This window comes from Lagenorhynchus albirostris, chromosome 11, assembly GCF_949774975.1.
Source record: "Lagenorhynchus albirostris chromosome 11, mLagAlb1.1, whole genome shotgun sequence".
NCBI classification, from domain to species: Eukaryota; Metazoa; Chordata; class Mammalia; order Artiodactyla; family Delphinidae; genus Lagenorhynchus; species Lagenorhynchus albirostris.
In genome coordinates, this window is record NC_083105.1 from 31,999,567 (window position 1) to 32,018,312 (window position 18,746).

General features: G+C 35.3%; 1 protein-coding gene and 1 non-coding gene across 2 annotated transcripts in view; one reads left to right on the forward strand and one right to left on the reverse strand.

The window, feature by feature from the left end:
• The first annotated feature begins 275 nt into the window (after positions 1-275).
• CEP290 (centrosomal protein 290) overlaps positions 276-18,746 on the forward strand; it is a 97,506-nt gene continuing 79,035 nt past the window's right edge. Inside the window, exons 1-14 of the mRNA XM_060165044.1 lie at positions 276-330; positions 586-644; positions 916-1,045; positions 1,197-1,274; positions 2,248-2,317; positions 2,683-2,729; positions 4,424-4,567; positions 8,729-8,782; positions 9,379-9,399; positions 9,527-9,676; positions 10,071-10,253; positions 10,892-10,981; positions 14,307-14,429; positions 15,376-15,499. Of these exons, the coding sequence (XP_060021027.1) occupies positions 944-1,045; positions 1,197-1,274; positions 2,248-2,317; positions 2,683-2,729; positions 4,424-4,567; positions 8,729-8,782; positions 9,379-9,399; positions 9,527-9,676; positions 10,071-10,253; positions 10,892-10,981; positions 14,307-14,429; positions 15,376-15,499 (1,186 nt within the window). The 5' untranslated portion in view covers positions 276-330; positions 586-644; positions 916-943. The remainder of the gene's footprint in view (positions 331-585; positions 645-915; positions 1,046-1,196; positions 1,275-2,247; positions 2,318-2,682; positions 2,730-4,423; positions 4,568-8,728; positions 8,783-9,378; positions 9,400-9,526; positions 9,677-10,070; positions 10,254-10,891; positions 10,982-14,306; positions 14,430-15,375; positions 15,500-18,746) is intronic.
• Positions 13,773-13,896, reverse strand: LOC132530125 (U6atac minor spliceosomal RNA). The gene has a single exon (XR_009543682.1). It is a non-coding gene; the product is annotated as a U6atac minor spliceosomal RNA (small nuclear RNA).

The window sequence follows — 18,746 nt, forward strand, 5'->3', positions numbered from 1 at the left end:
CTCCACTTCTCAGACTTCAGCGTCCAGGACTCCCCGGCCTCCAAGCAGAACTGCACTCTGGGATTTGCAGTCCTCATCCCAGGCCTTCTCTCCGCCTTTAACACAGAATCCAGGGACCTCGCTGCGGAATCTAAACGTAAAGCATCGCCCACGGTCGTGAAATGTAGGCGACACTTGCATCCGGGCTCTTGTTCCGGCCTTGGCTAGGTGGGAAATGCGTCGCTTAGCAGCCGCTGCCGCTATTACTCGCTAGAGATCAGTTGGCGGTATCCAGTGTCCGATTGGAACCGCGCTGGAGAGCCGTCAGGCGTGGCGGCGGGGCTCGGCTGGGTGGGTGCGGTAGCTGAGGGGCCGCCGCTGGATGCCAGGTTTGGTTTAGGTGGGTGGATCCTGGAGAGCGCGGACAGAGAGTTCTTCCCGCAAAGGTTCTTTAAGCCTAACGGCCCAAATAAACAACAGCCCCTTAGTCTTTGATTTGCAGTCCATCTGCCTTACCCTCGCTTCAGCCCTGGTGTCTTCGGCCCAGCTGCACTCATTTCAGTCGTTTACTTTCTCGCTTTTTTTTTTTTCCCCTCTTAATCCTAGCTCCTGTCTCTCAGAATCAGTGGTCAATTTCAGCCTTCCAAGCATCGCACGCTTTGGTGGTAAGGGGGCGTGGAGGAAGGGGGCACAGAATCCTAGTTCTAGCTTACATTAGTTTAACCATGGAAGCCGTCATAATTTAGCCGATAAAATATCTGATGATTTGTCGCAACTGCTGTAATTTTGATCAAGGCTATTTTACCCACATATCTGTTATACAGTTAAGGAGCCATACCTCTTTGCTAACATCGTGGAGAGTTGTAATAGCGTAATCTGTAAAAACAGTAATGCTGTTTACCTTGAAAATGCTAATAGCCACTTGTATTGTTACAGAAAGTAAAGCACAGTGAAAGAATTCAAGATGCCACCTAATATAAACTGGAAAGAAATAAGAAAAGTTGACCCAGATGAGTTGCCTCGTCAAGAAGAATTGGCAGATAATTTATTGATTTCCTTATCTAAGGTACTTAATTGATAAATAATGCATAGATATATACATACAACTATGATAGTCTAAGTTGTCCCTGAAATCACTGAATGGTACAACTGGAAGATTTCTTGTATTTTGCTTAAGGGTTATAAAATATGAAATAGTTGCTTTTCTCTTTACTTAGGTGGAAGTAAATGAGCTAAAAAGTGAAAGTCAAGAAAATATGATACACCTTTTCAGAATTACTCAGTCTCTAATGAAGGTTTGTATACAGTAGGTTTTAATAATAGCTTTGACTATTAGAGAAAGTGTAAGAATCTTTTCTTAGATAATTTAATCTCTGTGAAAGTACTTTGTAAAATCTAAATGACCACTAAAAAATGAGATATCTTCAAATGTCAACTGAGAATTTTAGGTGAAAAACATTACTAGTTTCTGCTCTAAAGTTCCTAAAAGAGTGTGTAGGGGAAACAGAATGGTTATGTTTAAAAAAGCATAGGGAGGTCCTATGTTAATTATGTTACAGCTTGTTACAGTAGCTGACTACTGTTGGGATTTGTTAGGAGGGGAAGAGATTTAGGTGTGAGAAGACTGTAAAGGTGAAAGACTGATGAATAGTTTTAGGTAAGTGGAGGGCAGTGGTAAAGTGTTAAGGAGATTCTAGAGCTGGAGGTTACTATAAATAAAAACTGGGAATAGAAAGTATGCATGTTCTTTACATTTAAGGAGACAAGTGCAGAAAGTTTATAATAGCAGGTTGTAGAGGAAACAATGTTGGGTATAGTTTAGAATAGGCTGTCTAGGGCCTTTAAAGACGTATTTTATGATATCAGCAATTAGCAGCCATTAAAGGTTTTTGATCTCTAATTGGTAGATACAAAAATATGCCTTAAGAGGGTTAAACTTATGAAGGAAGTTAGACAAAATTATGGACTAGAATAATGAAAATTAGAATAGAATAAAAGAGATAGTTGAAAACATTACGAAGAGAAAAGTTGCAATACTAGATGTAAGACTTGAGGGAAAAGAGGAATAAAACTCTTAGGAATCTAGAAATTACAGCCTTAAGAAAATCATCTATTCATTCAACAAATGTTTGCTGAATCTCTCCTTGTGCCAGGCATTGCAGGCAGTAAGTACTGGGATAGCAAATACAAAACAAAATTCTTATTTTCAGTGCTTACATTCTAGTGTAAAGGCATACTGAAATAGCTTTTTTTATTCTTAACGTTTAGATGAAAGCTCAAGAAGTAGAGCTAGCTTTGGAAGAAGTTGAAAAAGCTGGAGAAGAACAAGCAAAATTTGGTAAATGCCTTGGGGAAAAGATTATTATGGTGTTAAATAGTGGATTTCATTTATTCACTAAGCAGTGAAGAATTAGCTTTAATATATTGGGTTGACCAAAAAGTAAGATCTTATGGACAAATCCAAACAAACTTTCTGGCCAACCCAATATTTTATAAAATGTGTATACTCAGTTTATTTTGAAATATTTTTCTAGAACTCCTATTTCATGGATCAGGTACAAAATAGTTATTTTCTTATGTTACCTTATCATTACAACCATGATGGAATCTTTAAAAATTAATTTTATTATTTTATTGAAAATTATTGAAAAGTTTGTTTTGAGATAAATCTGACCAATTGAAATATTTATCTTTTTTTAATAGAAAATCAATTAAAAACTAAAGTAATGAAACTGGAAAATGAACTGGAGGTATGTTCTTTTGTATTCCTTAGGGTGTAATCATTGTAAATATTATTTTCGATTATTATTTTTAAATTTTTTCATTGTAATTAGCTGGAAAAAGTCACTGGAATGATATTGTGTTTATAATTGTTCAGTATATATTTTACGTGCCTATTTATGTATCTTAAATTCTGCTAAGGATTGCACATCCAATTGTGAACAAAATAAAAACATTGAATAACCTCATGGAGCTTGTAGTACAGAGAAATATACAGAGAGATTACTATAACTGAGGTGGAATGAGGCATGTTGGAATTTGAGGAACAGTGACAGAAGGGTATAGGAGAAGAGGTAGCTTTTGAGAAAGCCAAGAGCCAAAATGTGAATGTATTGTTAAGGAACTGAATACATTGAGATAACTGAGACTGTGGGAAAGAATGTGATACAAATGGATTAGCCCTTATAAGGAGGAAGGACCTTTTTCCTTGGTAAAAGGGAGGAAGGAAGAATGGATATGAACAGAAGCTTTTGATGTTTGTAGGTTTAGTGCCTGAAATTTGAGAGGATGGAGAAGTCATCTGCTAAAAATAAGAGTGAAAGATGTGTGGTCAAATTTTAAAGAAGTCAGATAAAACCAGAAATATAGTGGGGAATGAACTGGAGATTTCAGGATCTGGAGTCAGATAGTTTACATTCAAACCCTGGTTTTTTAGCATGTTAACTCTGCGAATTTAGGTGGTTTATTTTCTATTCCCTGTCGTATATCCAGCTTCTAGGGAAATACCAGTCATTCTCAATAAATACTTGTTAAGTGAGTTATGAAGTAAGGTCGATTCTGTGTTAGTGTTTAGCAAGGCAACTACTACAGAATAGAAGGATAGGACAGTTGGAGATGTTGGTAAGAAAGTGCTTTTTGAAGGAGGTTAAGAGTAAGAAAAGTTTAGTTAAGGTAGAAGAGTAACAGAACTGTATGCTAGGGAGATGAATGTGAGACAGATTAGATGACTAAAGGATTTTTGATGTTTTTGACTATGACCTAAAGTAACAGGAAAATGAAGCAAAATGTATTTAGTCTGCTGCAAAATTTTAAAGATAATCTAATTTTGGGTGTTCAATATGGTAGCACTAGCTACATGTGGCCATTAGCATTTAAATTAATTAAAGTTAAGAATTCAGTTCTTTAGTTTCACTAGCCACATTTCAAGTGCTCAGTAGACACATGTAGATAGTGGCTACTGTATTGGGCAGTGTAGAGAACATTTCCTTTATCCTAACACTGGTCTAAATAGTCAGTGGTATGAGGGAAAGGACAGGTTAAGAGCACCATGGCTCAGTGGCTAGGGTGGAGGCTCTGGTGATTTGTAGCCTGGTTTCAGAGCTCTGATACTCAGGGGAAGCCTAGATAGTTCATCTCAAGGATCATTGTATGCCTTTGCACTTTACCCTGGTGTCTGTGGCTCAGCGGCTATAACAAAGCCTGAGTGATTGACTGTTAATTCTTCATACTCTGGATGGCTCAGGAAGAGCTTAAGGGGTTGTCAGCCTGTGAACTAAAGCTTAAATATGCTTAATTAAAAAAATTGTTTTTAAGCAACATGATTTTAAACATCTCGTGCTGATTATGATAAAATTTAAAGTCAAGATAATTATTTTTGTTGTTGATTCATTTGAATCTCCAGATATAATGGAATTAATTTATACTTTGGGTTTATTACTTTAAGATGGCACAGCACTCTGCAGGTGGACGTGACACTCGCTTTTTACGTGATGAAATTCGCCAACTTGAAAAGCAATTGGAACAAAAAGATAGAGAATTGGAGGACATGGAAAAAGAGTTAGAGAAAGAAAAGAAAGTTAATGAGCAAGTAAGGCACAGTTTTTTAATGACTCTTAACTGTTCAAGTTACCAAAAAAACACCACCTGTTTATGCTTTTTATAATTATTACTGACAGTTTCAATTTTTATGTTTTATGTTATTTGTGGGAATTGATGTATGCTTATTGATAAGGTTTTATATAACAGTTCATGTTGTCATCATGTCTTTAAAATGTAATGGATCAGGTACATCTAGTGAATGAATATGACCTAGAGATTAATTCTTTATACATGGAGGTAACTTTTTCTCCGGGTGTTAGAATTCTTCACATAAAGTTGATGATTTGATCTGGAATATTGGTATGAAGAAATTAAGAGGCATTCAGAAACAATTGATTTGGGCTTCGCTGATGGCACAATGGTTAAGAATCCGCCTGCCAATGCAGAGGACACAGGTTCGAGCCCTGGTCCGGGAAGATCCCACATGTCGCAGAGCAACTAAGCCCATGCACCATGACTATTGAGCCTGCGCTTTAGAGCATGTGAGCCACACTACTGAGTCCGCTTGCTACAACTGTTGAAGCCCGTGCCCTAGAGCCCATGCTCCACAACAAGAGAAGCCACCACAATGAGAAGACTGTGCACCGCAATGAAGAGTAGCTCCCGCTCGCTGCAACTAGAGAAAGCCTGTGCACAGCAATGAAGACCCAATGCAGCCAAACATAAATAAATAAAATTTTTAAAATTTTTTGATTTTCTTATTTTTCATAATATATTTTGGGAAAAAAGATATTTATTTGTATCTATATTAGTAGTAGACTTAGAAATTAATCTTTTAGTGATGTATTCAATAATAAGTTTTTTATTTTCAGGTGTACCTCGCTTTATGTAATACGTAGATTCTTAAAAAGTGTTAATCTCACCATTTTGTAAATCAATTCATATTTTAAATCATGACATGTCATCTTTTATACAAGCATAGTTTATTATTACCTCTTACATTATACTTGTTATTTAGAAAATAACTCATGCAATGTTCACTTAAATTTAGTTTGAGGAAAAAATTATTTTTTTGCTGATAAGATTGTATTTCCTGTCAGAAAATAGTATGCTTTCTTTTTTTGCCTCAGCTGTCAGTGAACTTAGTACAAAATCTGGTGCCTACATGTATTAACTGTCCCATCCCTGGTGCCCAGAAGCTTTTTCTACCTTTGTGTCCTTTATAAGGTCAATATTGTATCACATCCTGATAATCTCATTTTGTCCATTGTTCTCTTGGAAATAGATGGTTATAAATTTTAAGTAAATGACATTGATTATGAGGTGACATTGCTATTTAAAAAGAATTCATCATAGACTGATTTGTAAGGAAAAGCATCCCCATTCTTGATATATCTATTTTATTATATAGTTTGGAAGTCACGTAAAAGTGAGCCATCTGTACAGTTTTTGCGGTGGAAAAAGTATGGATTGATGCCACCTGAAGGTTAGGAATAAGCTCTTAGAGGATTATGTGTTTAGTTGACTCAGTGAAACATAACAGATCTATAGATTTCTTAATCATGAAGGGTCCAACCTATGCTATACAGTAATAGAATTGCTTAGGGAGGTGGCCGTGTATGTGTTTTTCTGGGCTATTGTTCTTTTGTCTAGCCCATATATTAGTCAACTTCTCACCATTGATACCACACACTGTTAGCTAATCAGAACCACCATGTCTATTCATATCTTAGACTACTATCTTCATTCATAGGCACACACAGACAACTTGAATATATGTCTTATGTACCTTTCCAGCTGCTAGATTTCTTGAAGTAGAATATGGATATGAGTTGCTTTAGCAATTTCTTCTTTGCCCTTAACCAGTCATTCAGTTTTACTGAGTACTTATAGCATGCCAGAGACTGTGCTAAATACTGAGGATACAGTGGGCAACGCTATTCTGCTTCTCAACGTTATTCACTGTCAATAACAAAGGTAACATAAGATAATATGATAGTCTGGGGATACATAAGGATATAAGAATACTCTGGAGTACTCTGGAGGGGTATACCTGAGTCAGTCTTGAGGTTCAAGAAATGATCTGTAAACTGAGACCTGAAATAAGAGTTAGCCTGGAAGAGGGAATGAGATGTAGGTGGTGGTTAAGGAAAAGGCATTCTGGGTAGAAAATACAGTGTTTACTAAGACCTAGAGGTAAGAGATAGCATGGTGTATTCAAGGAACTACAGTTATTCATTCTGGCTGGAATTATAGGTAAAAATAGCTAGTGTAGAGTCCTTACTATGTGCCAGATACTTTATATGCATTAATTCATTATTCCTCATTTGATACTTATATGAGAGAGGTGACATTTCCCCCAGGCTACAGATGAAGAAACAGACACAGAAAGGGTAGGTAATTGCCCATGGTTACACAACTAATAAATGATAAAGCCAGGATTTGATCCAGATTTACTCAAATTCTGTGCTCTTATCTGCTGTGCTACCCTACCTTTCCAGCTTTAACATTTATGATCCTCTAGAGAGATAAGCAAAGGCCAGTACCTGAGGAATTTGGTCCTTTTTCCAAAAAGGAGCCAATGAAGGATTTTGAACTCAGGGATATCATGATCAGATCGGTACTTTGCAAGTTTACTCTCCTTTGTGGAGAGTGGATTGAAGGGGGCCAAGACTAGTAAGGAGACATTTGTGCTAAGTCAGTGTGACGATGGACTAATTAGTGACTGAGGGGGATTAGGGACATAGACATGTTTGAGGGATGTAGATGTAATTGGATATGATGAATGATTGGTTGTTGGTGAAGAGGGAGGAATGGGTAGTCCACCTAATTTTCTGGGTTGGGCCACTGGATAGGTAGATAGCGCCATTCACTTAGAAGTGACACAAGGGGAGTTTAGAAGGCTTATGATTATTATTTGTTTTGTACATGTTGAGTTTGAGGTCCCTGTGGGCATATTCAGAAAGGATATCTGGATAAGAAACTCAGATACCGGATAGATGATAAGAATTTGTGGGTCATCAGCATAGATACTGAAGCAATAGAAGTGATTGTAAGGCAGATGTCTAGGTATAGAAATGTCTAATGCAAGAGGAAGTGGTGCTTCAAGGAATAGACCAAGAAAGGACAAATATCAAGAGTATGATGTTTCAAAACCAAGGAAAAGGAGCATCAGTAGTATTAAATGCTTTAGCCTTAAGTTCCTGACATGTCTCTTCTTGTTAAAATTTTCCAATTCAAAACAGGATGGGACTGTTTCTTAACTCCCAGATGATAATAATAATAATGGTAAAATTCTAAGATTCGTATAGCACATTGCATTTTATTATGAAGTTTCTTTAAACTTTTTTTTTGAAAACTTTATCTTCATAAAGATGGTAAGAAAAACAGTAAACACATAGTCTTCATATAGATTCACCTGTTAACACTGTGCCACATATGCTTTATCTTTGTACACACAGACTTATTCTCCTCCCCTCCCCTCCCCTCCTTTCTTTTTTGCTGAGACATCAGAGTTAATTGCAGATATCATGATACTTCATACTTAAATATTGCAAATATCATGATATTTCATTCTTAAATATTTCAGTGTGTTTCCACTGAAAGGAAGTAGTTATATTTCCTTTATAACTATATAAGTAGTTATATTTTCCAATATAACTACTTATATAATTAGCATACTCAGGAATGTAATATCAATTCAGTACTGTTGTCTAATATGTAGTCCATAATCAGATTTCCTCTATTGGCCCAATAATGTCCTTTTAGTCTCCCCACCCAATATCCAAGCATCCATGCTTCTTTTTAACCATTATGTTCTACTGCTTTGTATTTCTAAGTAATTTAATGCTCACTGAGAGCAAAGAGTATTCTAGCTCTGGTAATAGAACTGCAAAATAATGAAGATCTTGGTTGGAACACTACTCATTATTAGGTTTTACGCTGGGGGAAGAGGGTAATGTTTTGTTTTCTGTATCCTTTGGTTAGAGGTTTTTGTTTTTTGTTTTATAATCTTTTAAACTCAACCTGCTTCATCCTTCCTAATCCTTAGTTAGTTAGTTTTCAAAATTTTGGCGTATTATTCATGTCTTGGGTCGACATGAAATCCTCAGTAGTTAAACATTCTCTGTGTTATTGGAAAGGAACTGAAAACCTGGCATTACATAGAACTACTGCTGAATTTTATCTTATTTGTTTTTTGCTGTTTTAGTTGGCTCTTCGAAATGAGGAGGCAGAAAATGAAAACAGCAAATTAAGGAGAGAGGTTGGTAAAAAATTTTAGTAGTTGTGGTGGTTCAACAAAGATACTTATTAAAAAAGCGTTCATAAATTAATTCTGTAACCAGAACTGGAATCGTCTAAGTAATTGATGTTTTCAAACCATGTTTTATGATATGACTTTGTCTTAGGGAAATAGAAAATAAGTTGAAAGGTGAAGCCGTTAAGTACTACATTCATCTCTTAGGTCTGTGTGGGTAAATCTTGCTTTGTTTTTTAAGCTGTTCTTTGCTAGTTTGCTAACTGAATATATGACTGGATTTCTCCCTTTTTCCTCTTACTTTATCTGGCATTCTTTTAAAACTTTTGTTTCTTATTAAATATTACAAATTCTGATTATTATTTGGTTCTTCTGAGCCAAATAATGTTTGTACATTGTTTATCCTGATAGTGCTTGTCTTTTTAACATAATCAAAATATTTTTTTGTTTTGGTTGGTAATTAATATTCTTGCTTTCTTTGATTATCCAAAATAATATCTCATTCTCCTAAAAATTTTTTTTTCTTTAATTTCTAATTATTATATTTAATTATATATTGCCTTTCTTATTTCTAATTACCTTTTTCCTGTCCTCTTCTGGAGAACAAACGTCTAAAGAAAAAGGTGAGGCTTTAAGGGTGGTGAAACCTTGGAATTTTAAAGATGTGTTTTGAGATCACTATTCAGAGGGTGAAATTTTGTTTCTTTGGATAGTTTTTTTAATAGAATACTGTGTTTGATCTGCCTTCAGAATGAACAGCTTCGTCAGGATATTATTGACTATCAAAAACAAATAGATTCGCAAAAAGAAACCCTTTCATCAAGAAGAGAAGACAGTGACTACCGGTCACAATTGTCTAAAAAAAACTATGAACTTGTCCAATATCTAGATGAAATTCAGGTAAAATGGATAGAAGTCATTTCAAAGCAATGATCTTTATAAAGCTTTAATTTCATTATAATATAAAATTAGTATTTAGCCCTACATTTCAATATATTTAGTATAAATCTGCAACTATGTATTTGTAAAACATGAAATAAATTGCATCTTTGAAGTTGCAAATCTTGCAAATTCATTCTTGTTATATGCCTATCTTGGGCATTGTTTAAGAACTAAGATACTTACTTACACTTTTCTTGATATTTAATTTGGTTTAATTGACCAATAGCAATTGATACTAAGTATCTATGAAGAATTCTGTTTTCTCCAGCAGACACGTATGACTCCATTTAGTATTAATTTAAATTTTAGTTTCTTAAATTGTTTTTAACTGTAGCATCTTTACCTTTCTTAGACTTTAACAGAAGCTAACGAGAAACTTGAACTTCAGAATCAAGAAATGAGAAAAAATCTAGAAGAGTCTGTACAGGAAATGGAGAAGATGACTGATGAATATAATAGGATGAAAGCTATTGTGCATCAGACAGATAATATAATGGACCAGTTAAAAAAAGAAAATGATCATTACCAGCTTCAAGTAAGAATTCTTGTTTGACTTATTTGGGCAAACTTCATATTGCCTCATTACTATTTATTTGAAACTAGAAAGTACTTTTAACTTTCTAGGGTATGAATTTTTGTCTTATGCTCTAGTATGTCATCTTATACTGTAATATGTTGCCATGGTAATTATTTGTCTCTATGTGTTTCTCTAGTCCCCTTACATATACCTTGTAATTACTGCCATATAGAGTATATGGGTGATACCTGAATGAATATGTAGATAACAATCCTGCAAATTTTCTGCTAAAGCCTCTTAGAAGTCCTGTGGACCATCAAGCTTAATTTTATACCTTAAAATAAATACACTCTAAATATCATAGAAACCAATATATTGTTTACTACTTACATGGGATTAAACTTGTTTAAAAAATAGAGTAATACTTAAAAATACAATTCTCTAATGACAAAAAATAATTATACAACTGTAAAGATGCACAAACAATTAAAGGTCACCTTAACTACAGAACTGCTCCCATAATGAATATGCATTTGTAATGTATATGTATATATGTGCATGTGTATGCTTATCATGTGTGTAAATATTCATATACAACAAATACATGTATAATACACTAATTTGCAACAGTTCTTGAAATAGTTGTTGCCTTTTAGGTGCAGGAGCTTACAAATCTTCTGAAAGCAAAAAATGAAGAAGATGATCCAATCATGGCAGCTGTCAATGCAAAAGTAGAAGAATGGAAGGTGCTTTTTTCAATTGCTATAATAGCTTGTTCATTTTCATTTTAGATTTCAGTTTTTTAGTCTTAATTTTCTTTAAAGTTCTTGTACTAGTTAATGACATTTTTATTAGGCATTTTAAAAAGTGTATTAGATGTTTTAGCTGGAAAACTCTAAGAACCGTGTGTAGACCTCTAGCTTATCTGTTGTTGAATGAGCTCTTCTACATCAATGAGTTAAATTTAAAATTTTTAGTTTTCTGATAGAAATCTAAGTCTAAAATATAATATGTCATCTAAAATAGATAATTATAAATAAAATTTAAATGTTTTCATGTAAACCATAGGTACCTTGTATATATTAGTTATATAGTTCCAGGTTTAATTTTAGTTTTTCTGACTCTCCTTCCATGTTAGATTAATCAAGCTATTGGCATTCAGTGGAAATGGGAGTAAGGAAGTGGATCAGGAATGGAAGTAAGGGAAGGGATCTTTCAGAATCACCTGAGAAGTCTTTTCAAAAGTCTGTTCCTCCTCACCACTCTCTAACTCCAACCACAACCCCAAGCCTTACCATATCAGAAGTTAGGATTGTGATGATTATATATTTTGAAAAAAGTCTGAAATGATTCTGAATAAATCTAATTTTAAAAGCTATCACTTTTATAGTCATTGTTTCTAACAAGGTTCACATAAATCTTGTTGGCTATTTGAAATTATCATGTGGGAATCTCAGCTAACCTATATTTTAAACAAGAGCAGTAGCAGTGGAAATGAAGTTTATAGAATCAATCAGAGGTCAATAAACTTTCTGTAAAAGGCCAGGGAGTAAATATTTTAGAATATTTGGTTTCTGGTGTATCTATTCAACTCTGCTATTATAATATGAAGGCAGCCATAGACAATACATAAATAAATGAGCAAGGCTGTTTTCCCAATGAAACTTTACAGAAGCAGGCAGCAGGCCAAATTTGACCTATGAGCCATAGTTTACCAACCCCAGGAAAAAAAGAGTTGTTTTTAATCGTTTAATTTTGGGAGAGAGATGTTAGCAAATGTATTCTTCTGCACTTCATTTTTACTTAGTATCTTTTACTTAGTTTATAGCAGTATGTATGGTATTACTTTGTTCTTTTTAATGTAATTTTTCTTTGTAGTTATGTATGTTATTGATTCCCTATTATGTGGCGTTTAGGAGGTTTCCAATATTTGCTATTAGAAACAATGTTTTAATGAATATCCTTGTATATTTATTTTGAAAATGTGTATCTGTAGAATAAATGCTAAAAGTGTAATTGTGATATATATTGCAAATATATTCCTCTAGTTGGTCACTTGTCTTTTGGCTTTATGGTGTTTTTTACTATGATTTTTTTTTTTTTTTTTTTTTTTTTGTGGTACGCGGGCCTCTCACTGTTGTGGCCTCTCCCGTTGCGGAGCACAGGCTCCGGACGTGCAGGCTCAGCGGCCATGGCTCAAGGGCTCAGCCACTCCGTGGCATGTGGGATCTTCCCGGACCGGGCCACGAACTCGTGTCCCCTGCATCGGCAGGCGGACTCTCAACCACTGCACCACCAGGGAAGCCCCTGAAGTATTTTTTTTATATTGCATAAATTTAATGTTTTTCATGGCTTTTGGCCTTTGTATCATAGTTAGAAAGGATTCTGAGTATAAAATTATTTTCTCATATTTTCTCTAGTATCTTCTAGTTTCATCTTTTACATGTAAATCTTTGAAGCATATATTATTTATTTTGGTATGAAGAGTGAGATATGGGTGCAACCGAGCTACTCTGTTGTCTAAACATCATTTATTGAACATTTCATTTTTCTCCTACTAAAATACACTTCCATTTTTATTACATACAAAACTGTTGAATTTGAAATTATTTTGGGACTCTCTTCTTTATATTGATTGATCTGTTTTCTAATCATGTACACTTTTTTTTTTTTTTTTTTTTGGCGGTACGCGGGCCTCTCACTGCTGTGGCCTCTCCCGTTGCGGAGCACAGGCTCCGGACGCGCAGGCTCGGCGGCCATGGCTCACGGGCCCAGCCGCTCCGCGGCATGTGGGATCCTCCCAGACCGGGGCATGAACCTGTGTCCCCTGCATCGGCAGGCGGACTCTCAACCACTGCGCCACCAGGGAAGCCCCACCAATTATTAAAAATAATTGTTTTAATTATTATGCTTAAATATTTGAAAAAGCTGTTCCCATTATTTATGTTTTTTAGATTCTTATAAATGTGCTTTTTAAACACAAATTTTAGAAATAGTTCTTTAAAATATTTTAGTTATTTTATTGGGTATATATTAAATTTATAAATTAATTTATAGATTGATTTTGATATTTGGTCCTAGCAAAGAACACAAGGTACCTTTCATTTTTTTAAAATTGAGGTAAAATTGACATAACATGATACTAGTTTCAGGTATACAGTGTAATGATTCGATGTTTGTATGTATTGCAAAATGATTACCCCAGTAAGTTCAGTTAACATCTGTAACCACACATAGTTACAATTTTTTTTTTCTGGTAATGAGAACTTTGAAGATCCACTCTCTTAGCTATTTTCAAATATGCAGTACAGTATTAAAAAATGATGATTAGGGGCTTCCCTGCTGGCACAGTGGTTGAGAGTCCGCCTGCCGATGCAGGGGACACAGGTTTGTGCCCCGGTCCGGGAAGATCCCACATGCCACGGAGCGGCTGGGCCTGTGAGCCTCGGCCGCTGAGCCTGTGCGTCCGGAGCCTGTGCTCCGCAACGGGAGAGGCCACAGCAGTGAGAGTCCCGCGTACCGCCAAAAAAAAAAAAAAAAAAATGATGATTAGAGGCCATGAAGTGGATGGCAATGCCTTAACCATATGCATGTTGTCAAGCCTGAGGCCCTCTTCCATTCTTGTCCAGAGGAATGCTAGCCTTTTCCTTTCATGCAACATAACAAGATACCTTTTATTCATTCAAGACATTTTATGCTTCTTAGTGTCATTTTAATGTTTTCTTCATAAAAGATTAGTTGTACAAAACCTTTTGTAATTGCAGGGAGTTATTTATAGCTTAGTGTTCTAGGAATGGGTTTTGGAAACTAGAGATTGTTTAAAAGATTGAATTTCTTAAAAAGCAAAAAATACAGTGTATATTTTTGAATCATTTCTTATTTGAATTTCAGGTTGTATGCACAAAAGAACAGTGGTCATTCCAATAGTTGCTATTTTCTCACTTCAAAGAATTTTATTTCCTGTATTTTCTCTAAATCTGCTAATGATATATATTAAAATATTTACCATAAATGAGGAATGGTTTATTAATTTTGCTCTTATGTAACAGATTCTATTTTGTTTATTTCTAGTTAATTTTGTCTTCTAAAGATGATGAAATTATTGAGTACCAGCAAATGTTACATAACCTGAGGGAGAAACTGAAAAATGCCCAGCTTGATGCCGATAAAAGTAATATTATGGCTCTACAACAGGTAAAACTTTCTCAAAATTTGGTTTATCAACAAGGTTTATTAAAGTTGGTGATGAAACTCTAAATTATGTCTTATTTATTTCCTGTGCCTAATCTAGTCACTTGCACTTTTGGGTATATAATAAAGTCTTTTGAAGTTTCTTACACCGTCCAGTCCCAAGAAAAAATTAGAATTAAGTTTAGAGTTAGGGATAAAATTATTTTATGTATTTTTCTCTATTGATGCAGATAATACATTTATTGTTTTGCTTGGGAATTATTTAATAAGAAACTTTAAAAACTTTTAGAAATTTTAAAAATATCTTAATTCTCTGTTACTAAAGTCTATTGTGTTGTGTTTTAGTGCTGAAATATCCTGTACAATGTGAAATAAGCTAAAGTATGGTTATAATTTGTACTGTATAAAATTTTTGTTTTTATTGATAGTACAAATATATTCATATAGAAAGAAGTTACATTTGCATCAGCTGTGCTCTCTAGTCATAGTCCAAAAGAAAGAAGGAAATTTGGAAAGTATTTGGAGAATAAGGACGATCGCAAGGGACAAGATTTTTGAATGAAGTACTGCAGGGGTGAAAGCTAAGTTGAGTAAAGGAAAAAGCACAAGGTAAAACACAAACATAAAATGGTAAAAAGATAGAATTGGATGATGAGGAAAAGTAACACAAAAGGAGTTATTAGAAGCCACAAATATTAGAGAGTTCTGGAATTCGTATTTGTGAGAGTGCTGGCCCTTATATCATCTTTAAGTACTAGAGTGACAGCAGTATTCCTACAATGATTAGTGCAGTTGAGGTATACAAAATAGTAAAAGGCACAGTTTTGACTCACAAGAAATATATTCTATAGTCTTGTTGAAAAAAACAAGACCTACCTTTTCTCTTACTTTAAAAATGTAGATTAATATTCATGAAGTGATAATATGTAATATTCAAAATATTTTATAGGGTATACAAGAACGAGATAGTCAAATTAAGATGCTCACTGACCAAGTAGAACAATATACAAAAGAAATGGAAAAAAATACTTTTATTATTGAAGATTTGAAAAATGAGCTCCAAAGAAACAAAGGTAATTCAATGTTTTATAAGTATATAGTCATTTTATATACCATTAAGTTTTTAAAATATTTTATTTTTATTAAAATGAAATTATATTATGCCAACAGATATATTAGTGATTTTTCTGTATTTGAATTTTATATTCTTAAAAAAACTGTACAAGGTATTATTGACTACTGTATATATATTAGTATTTACACATGTAAATGATGGCAGTATTTTCTGTAGTTTTTCTCGGATGAAAACTACATTAACCCCTATTACCAGATTGGCTGTATAAAAGAAATGAAAAATGGTGATATAATTGTATTTATCCTCCTTTTTGTAATTAACAAAGAATGGAAGAAAATAAAATTTTGATCAGTGTAGCAACATCGCAGAGATTTTTCAGAAGTAATTGACTTGTCAACATTTGAATTAACCTTACCCAACTTGATATGTCATCATATTCTCCCTACCTTGGGTCATGCTAGCTTACCTAACTCATCAAATCCTTTGAATGTAAGCCCTTACAACATTAGTGATCTTATATTTCCAAAAGACTATATACTGTAGATATACCAGAACACATTAATGCAAACTATTCATAATAAGTTCATGACATATTTATTGTAATTGCTGAAGATAAAAAAAATTAGACACAAAGGGGAAATAATGAGTGAGTCTATGTGTGTGTTTGTGTGTAAGTGAAATAATGGTAGTGTGGTTGTAATTTAGGTAGTGAGGCAAAAGCCTCACTGAGGAGATATTTGAACAAAGACTTAAAGAAGATGAGGGAGTGAGCCATGTGGATGTCCCTAAGCAGTGAGAATAAGTGCAGGGCCCTGAAGCAGGAGTGTACTGAGCATGTTTGAGGAACAACAAAGAAGCCTTTGTGGCTGGAGCAGGGTGAGCAAGTGGGCAGTAGTAGGTGATGAGATCAGAGAGGTAACGAGGGGCCATATCATATGGGGCATTACAGTTCATTGTAAGGACTTCGGCTTTTCTTTTAAGTGAGAATGGACATCAAAAAATTTCTGAAGAAAGGAGTGATATATTTTGACTTGGACTGTGTCTGCCATAGACTCTAGGAGTGGTAAGGAGAGAAGCAGGGAACCTGTTATAAGACTACTGCAATAACCTGGAGAGAGGTGATGGTAGTTTAAAGCACGGAGGTAGCAGTGGAGTTATATGTAGTCAGTTCTGGATGTATTTTGAAGGTGATAGAAATGAAATTTGCTGACAGATCAGATGTAGGATGTGAAAGTTATCAGAGCTTTTGGTCTGAATGCTGGGGAGGGCTGTGGAAAGAGCAGGTTTAGAGATGGTCAGGTACTTAGTTAAACAGGACATGTTAAGTGTGAGATGGCTATTAGACATCTGAGTGAAAATGTTAAGTAGGTACTTGTATATAGAAGTCTGAGGTTCATGAGGACAGTCTGGGTTAAACATATTAATTTGGGAACTTTATGCATAAAAATGGTACTTGAAATCATGAAGCTGGCTGAGATCATCAAAACAGAAAATGTTGGTTAAAAAGAAAAATCTTAAGACTGAGCCTTGGGATGCTTTTATTTTAGAACTTGGGGAGATGAAAAGGAACAACCAAAAAGGCTGAGAAGGAATGACCAGAGAGATGGGAGGAAAACCAGGAGCACGTAGAGCCCTGAAACTCACATGTGGAATGTCATCAAGGAAGAGCATAAGCAACTGTGTTCCATACTATATTCATTGCTGCTGATAAGACAAGAGGAGCACTAAAAATTGACCACTGGATTTAGCAGTGGTCATTTTTGGTTCAAGAGAAAATGGGTAGAGATGAAATAGAGCCAATACAGAGACTTTTGAGGAAAAGGAAAGGAGAAAAATAGAGTGGTAGCCTGAGGGGAAAGGGGGATAAAGAAAATGTTTTTCTCTTTTAAATGGAAGAAATAATCATGCTTCTAAGTTAATAGGAAAGATCCATTAAAGAGGAAGCAAGTCATGAATTGATGAAGCAAGGGAGGGAGAGAAGGACTTCTGGAGTAATATTCCTGAGAAGGCAATGGGATGGGATCTAGTGTTCAGTGGAGTAGTTGGCTTAGGAGCACAGAGAGTTCATCCATAGGAACAGGAAGAAGGGTGGGGTGTGTAGTTACTGTCCGATGTGGCTGGGTAGATGTCCTGACAGTAAAAGTTTTGGTTTTCTCAGTGAATGAGGAAGCAAGGTTCTGAGCTGAAAGTGAGGATAGAGGCAGATATATTAGAAGTTTGAGGAGAGAGAAGTAAAGAGAAGGTGGGAAATGGTCATCTGGAAGAATGAACCAGACTAGGGAAATATAGTGTGACTGTTGAGCAGCATCAAGCCCCACTTGCTATACTTATTTCTACATGTGTCTGTATTATGTACGTACTAGAATTATTCTTTGACAGTAGCTTAAATTGCTTAAAAGGATCACTGATGTTGTGGGGTTTGCATATTCCAGTCACCAGGAGAAAAAGTGGCGGTTGATTTCTGCTGTCAAATAAGGAAGAGGTCTTATATAGTGACGCTTCTGTCAGTCCGTAGTCATGTAATTCCTAAAGTCCACAGAAGGTGTGTGTACTAGGCTATACTCTGTATATTGAATTTAACTTGTGCATGATAGTTAATGGTGGTCTCCTTTCATTGGTTAAGATTAGTTTTAGCTCGTAGAAGCATCTGAAAAATGGTGGCAAAATCAAGATAGAAGTTTATTTCTCACTTGTGTATTGGTCTAGTTAGGCAGTCTAGGGTATTGCCTTCATCTGCCTCATGCAAAATGGAACTTTACCCTCACATCCAGTCCCAAACAGCGAGGTAGAGGAAGAGGAGGCAAGAAGCAAAGAGCATGTACTGAAGGATAGGCAGGTAATATATTGTGGAGGGCCTTGCAGAAGAAAGGGAGAATAGATTTTGGGGACAGGAGCCTCTGTCACATTCTCCAGCTAGGCTGTTAACTCCAGAGAACAGGACTCACTTCTTATAAACGTGTGTGATCTCCCACACTAGTCCAGTGCCTGTATGTAAGTATATGACCTATAAATCAGTAGATGTTTATTATGGATGAGTGTAAGAATGATTGTCAGTAAATTTTAGAATGATACGAATACTATATTTTGGTCTTAGCAACAGTTTGTTAAGATGTACAAGTAGGAATTTTTTTTTTTTTTTTTTCCCCGGTTCGCGGGCCTCTCACTGTTGTGGCCTCTCCTGTTGCGGAGCACAGGCTCCGGACGCGCAGGCTCAGTGGCCATGGCTCACGGGCCCAGCCGCTCTG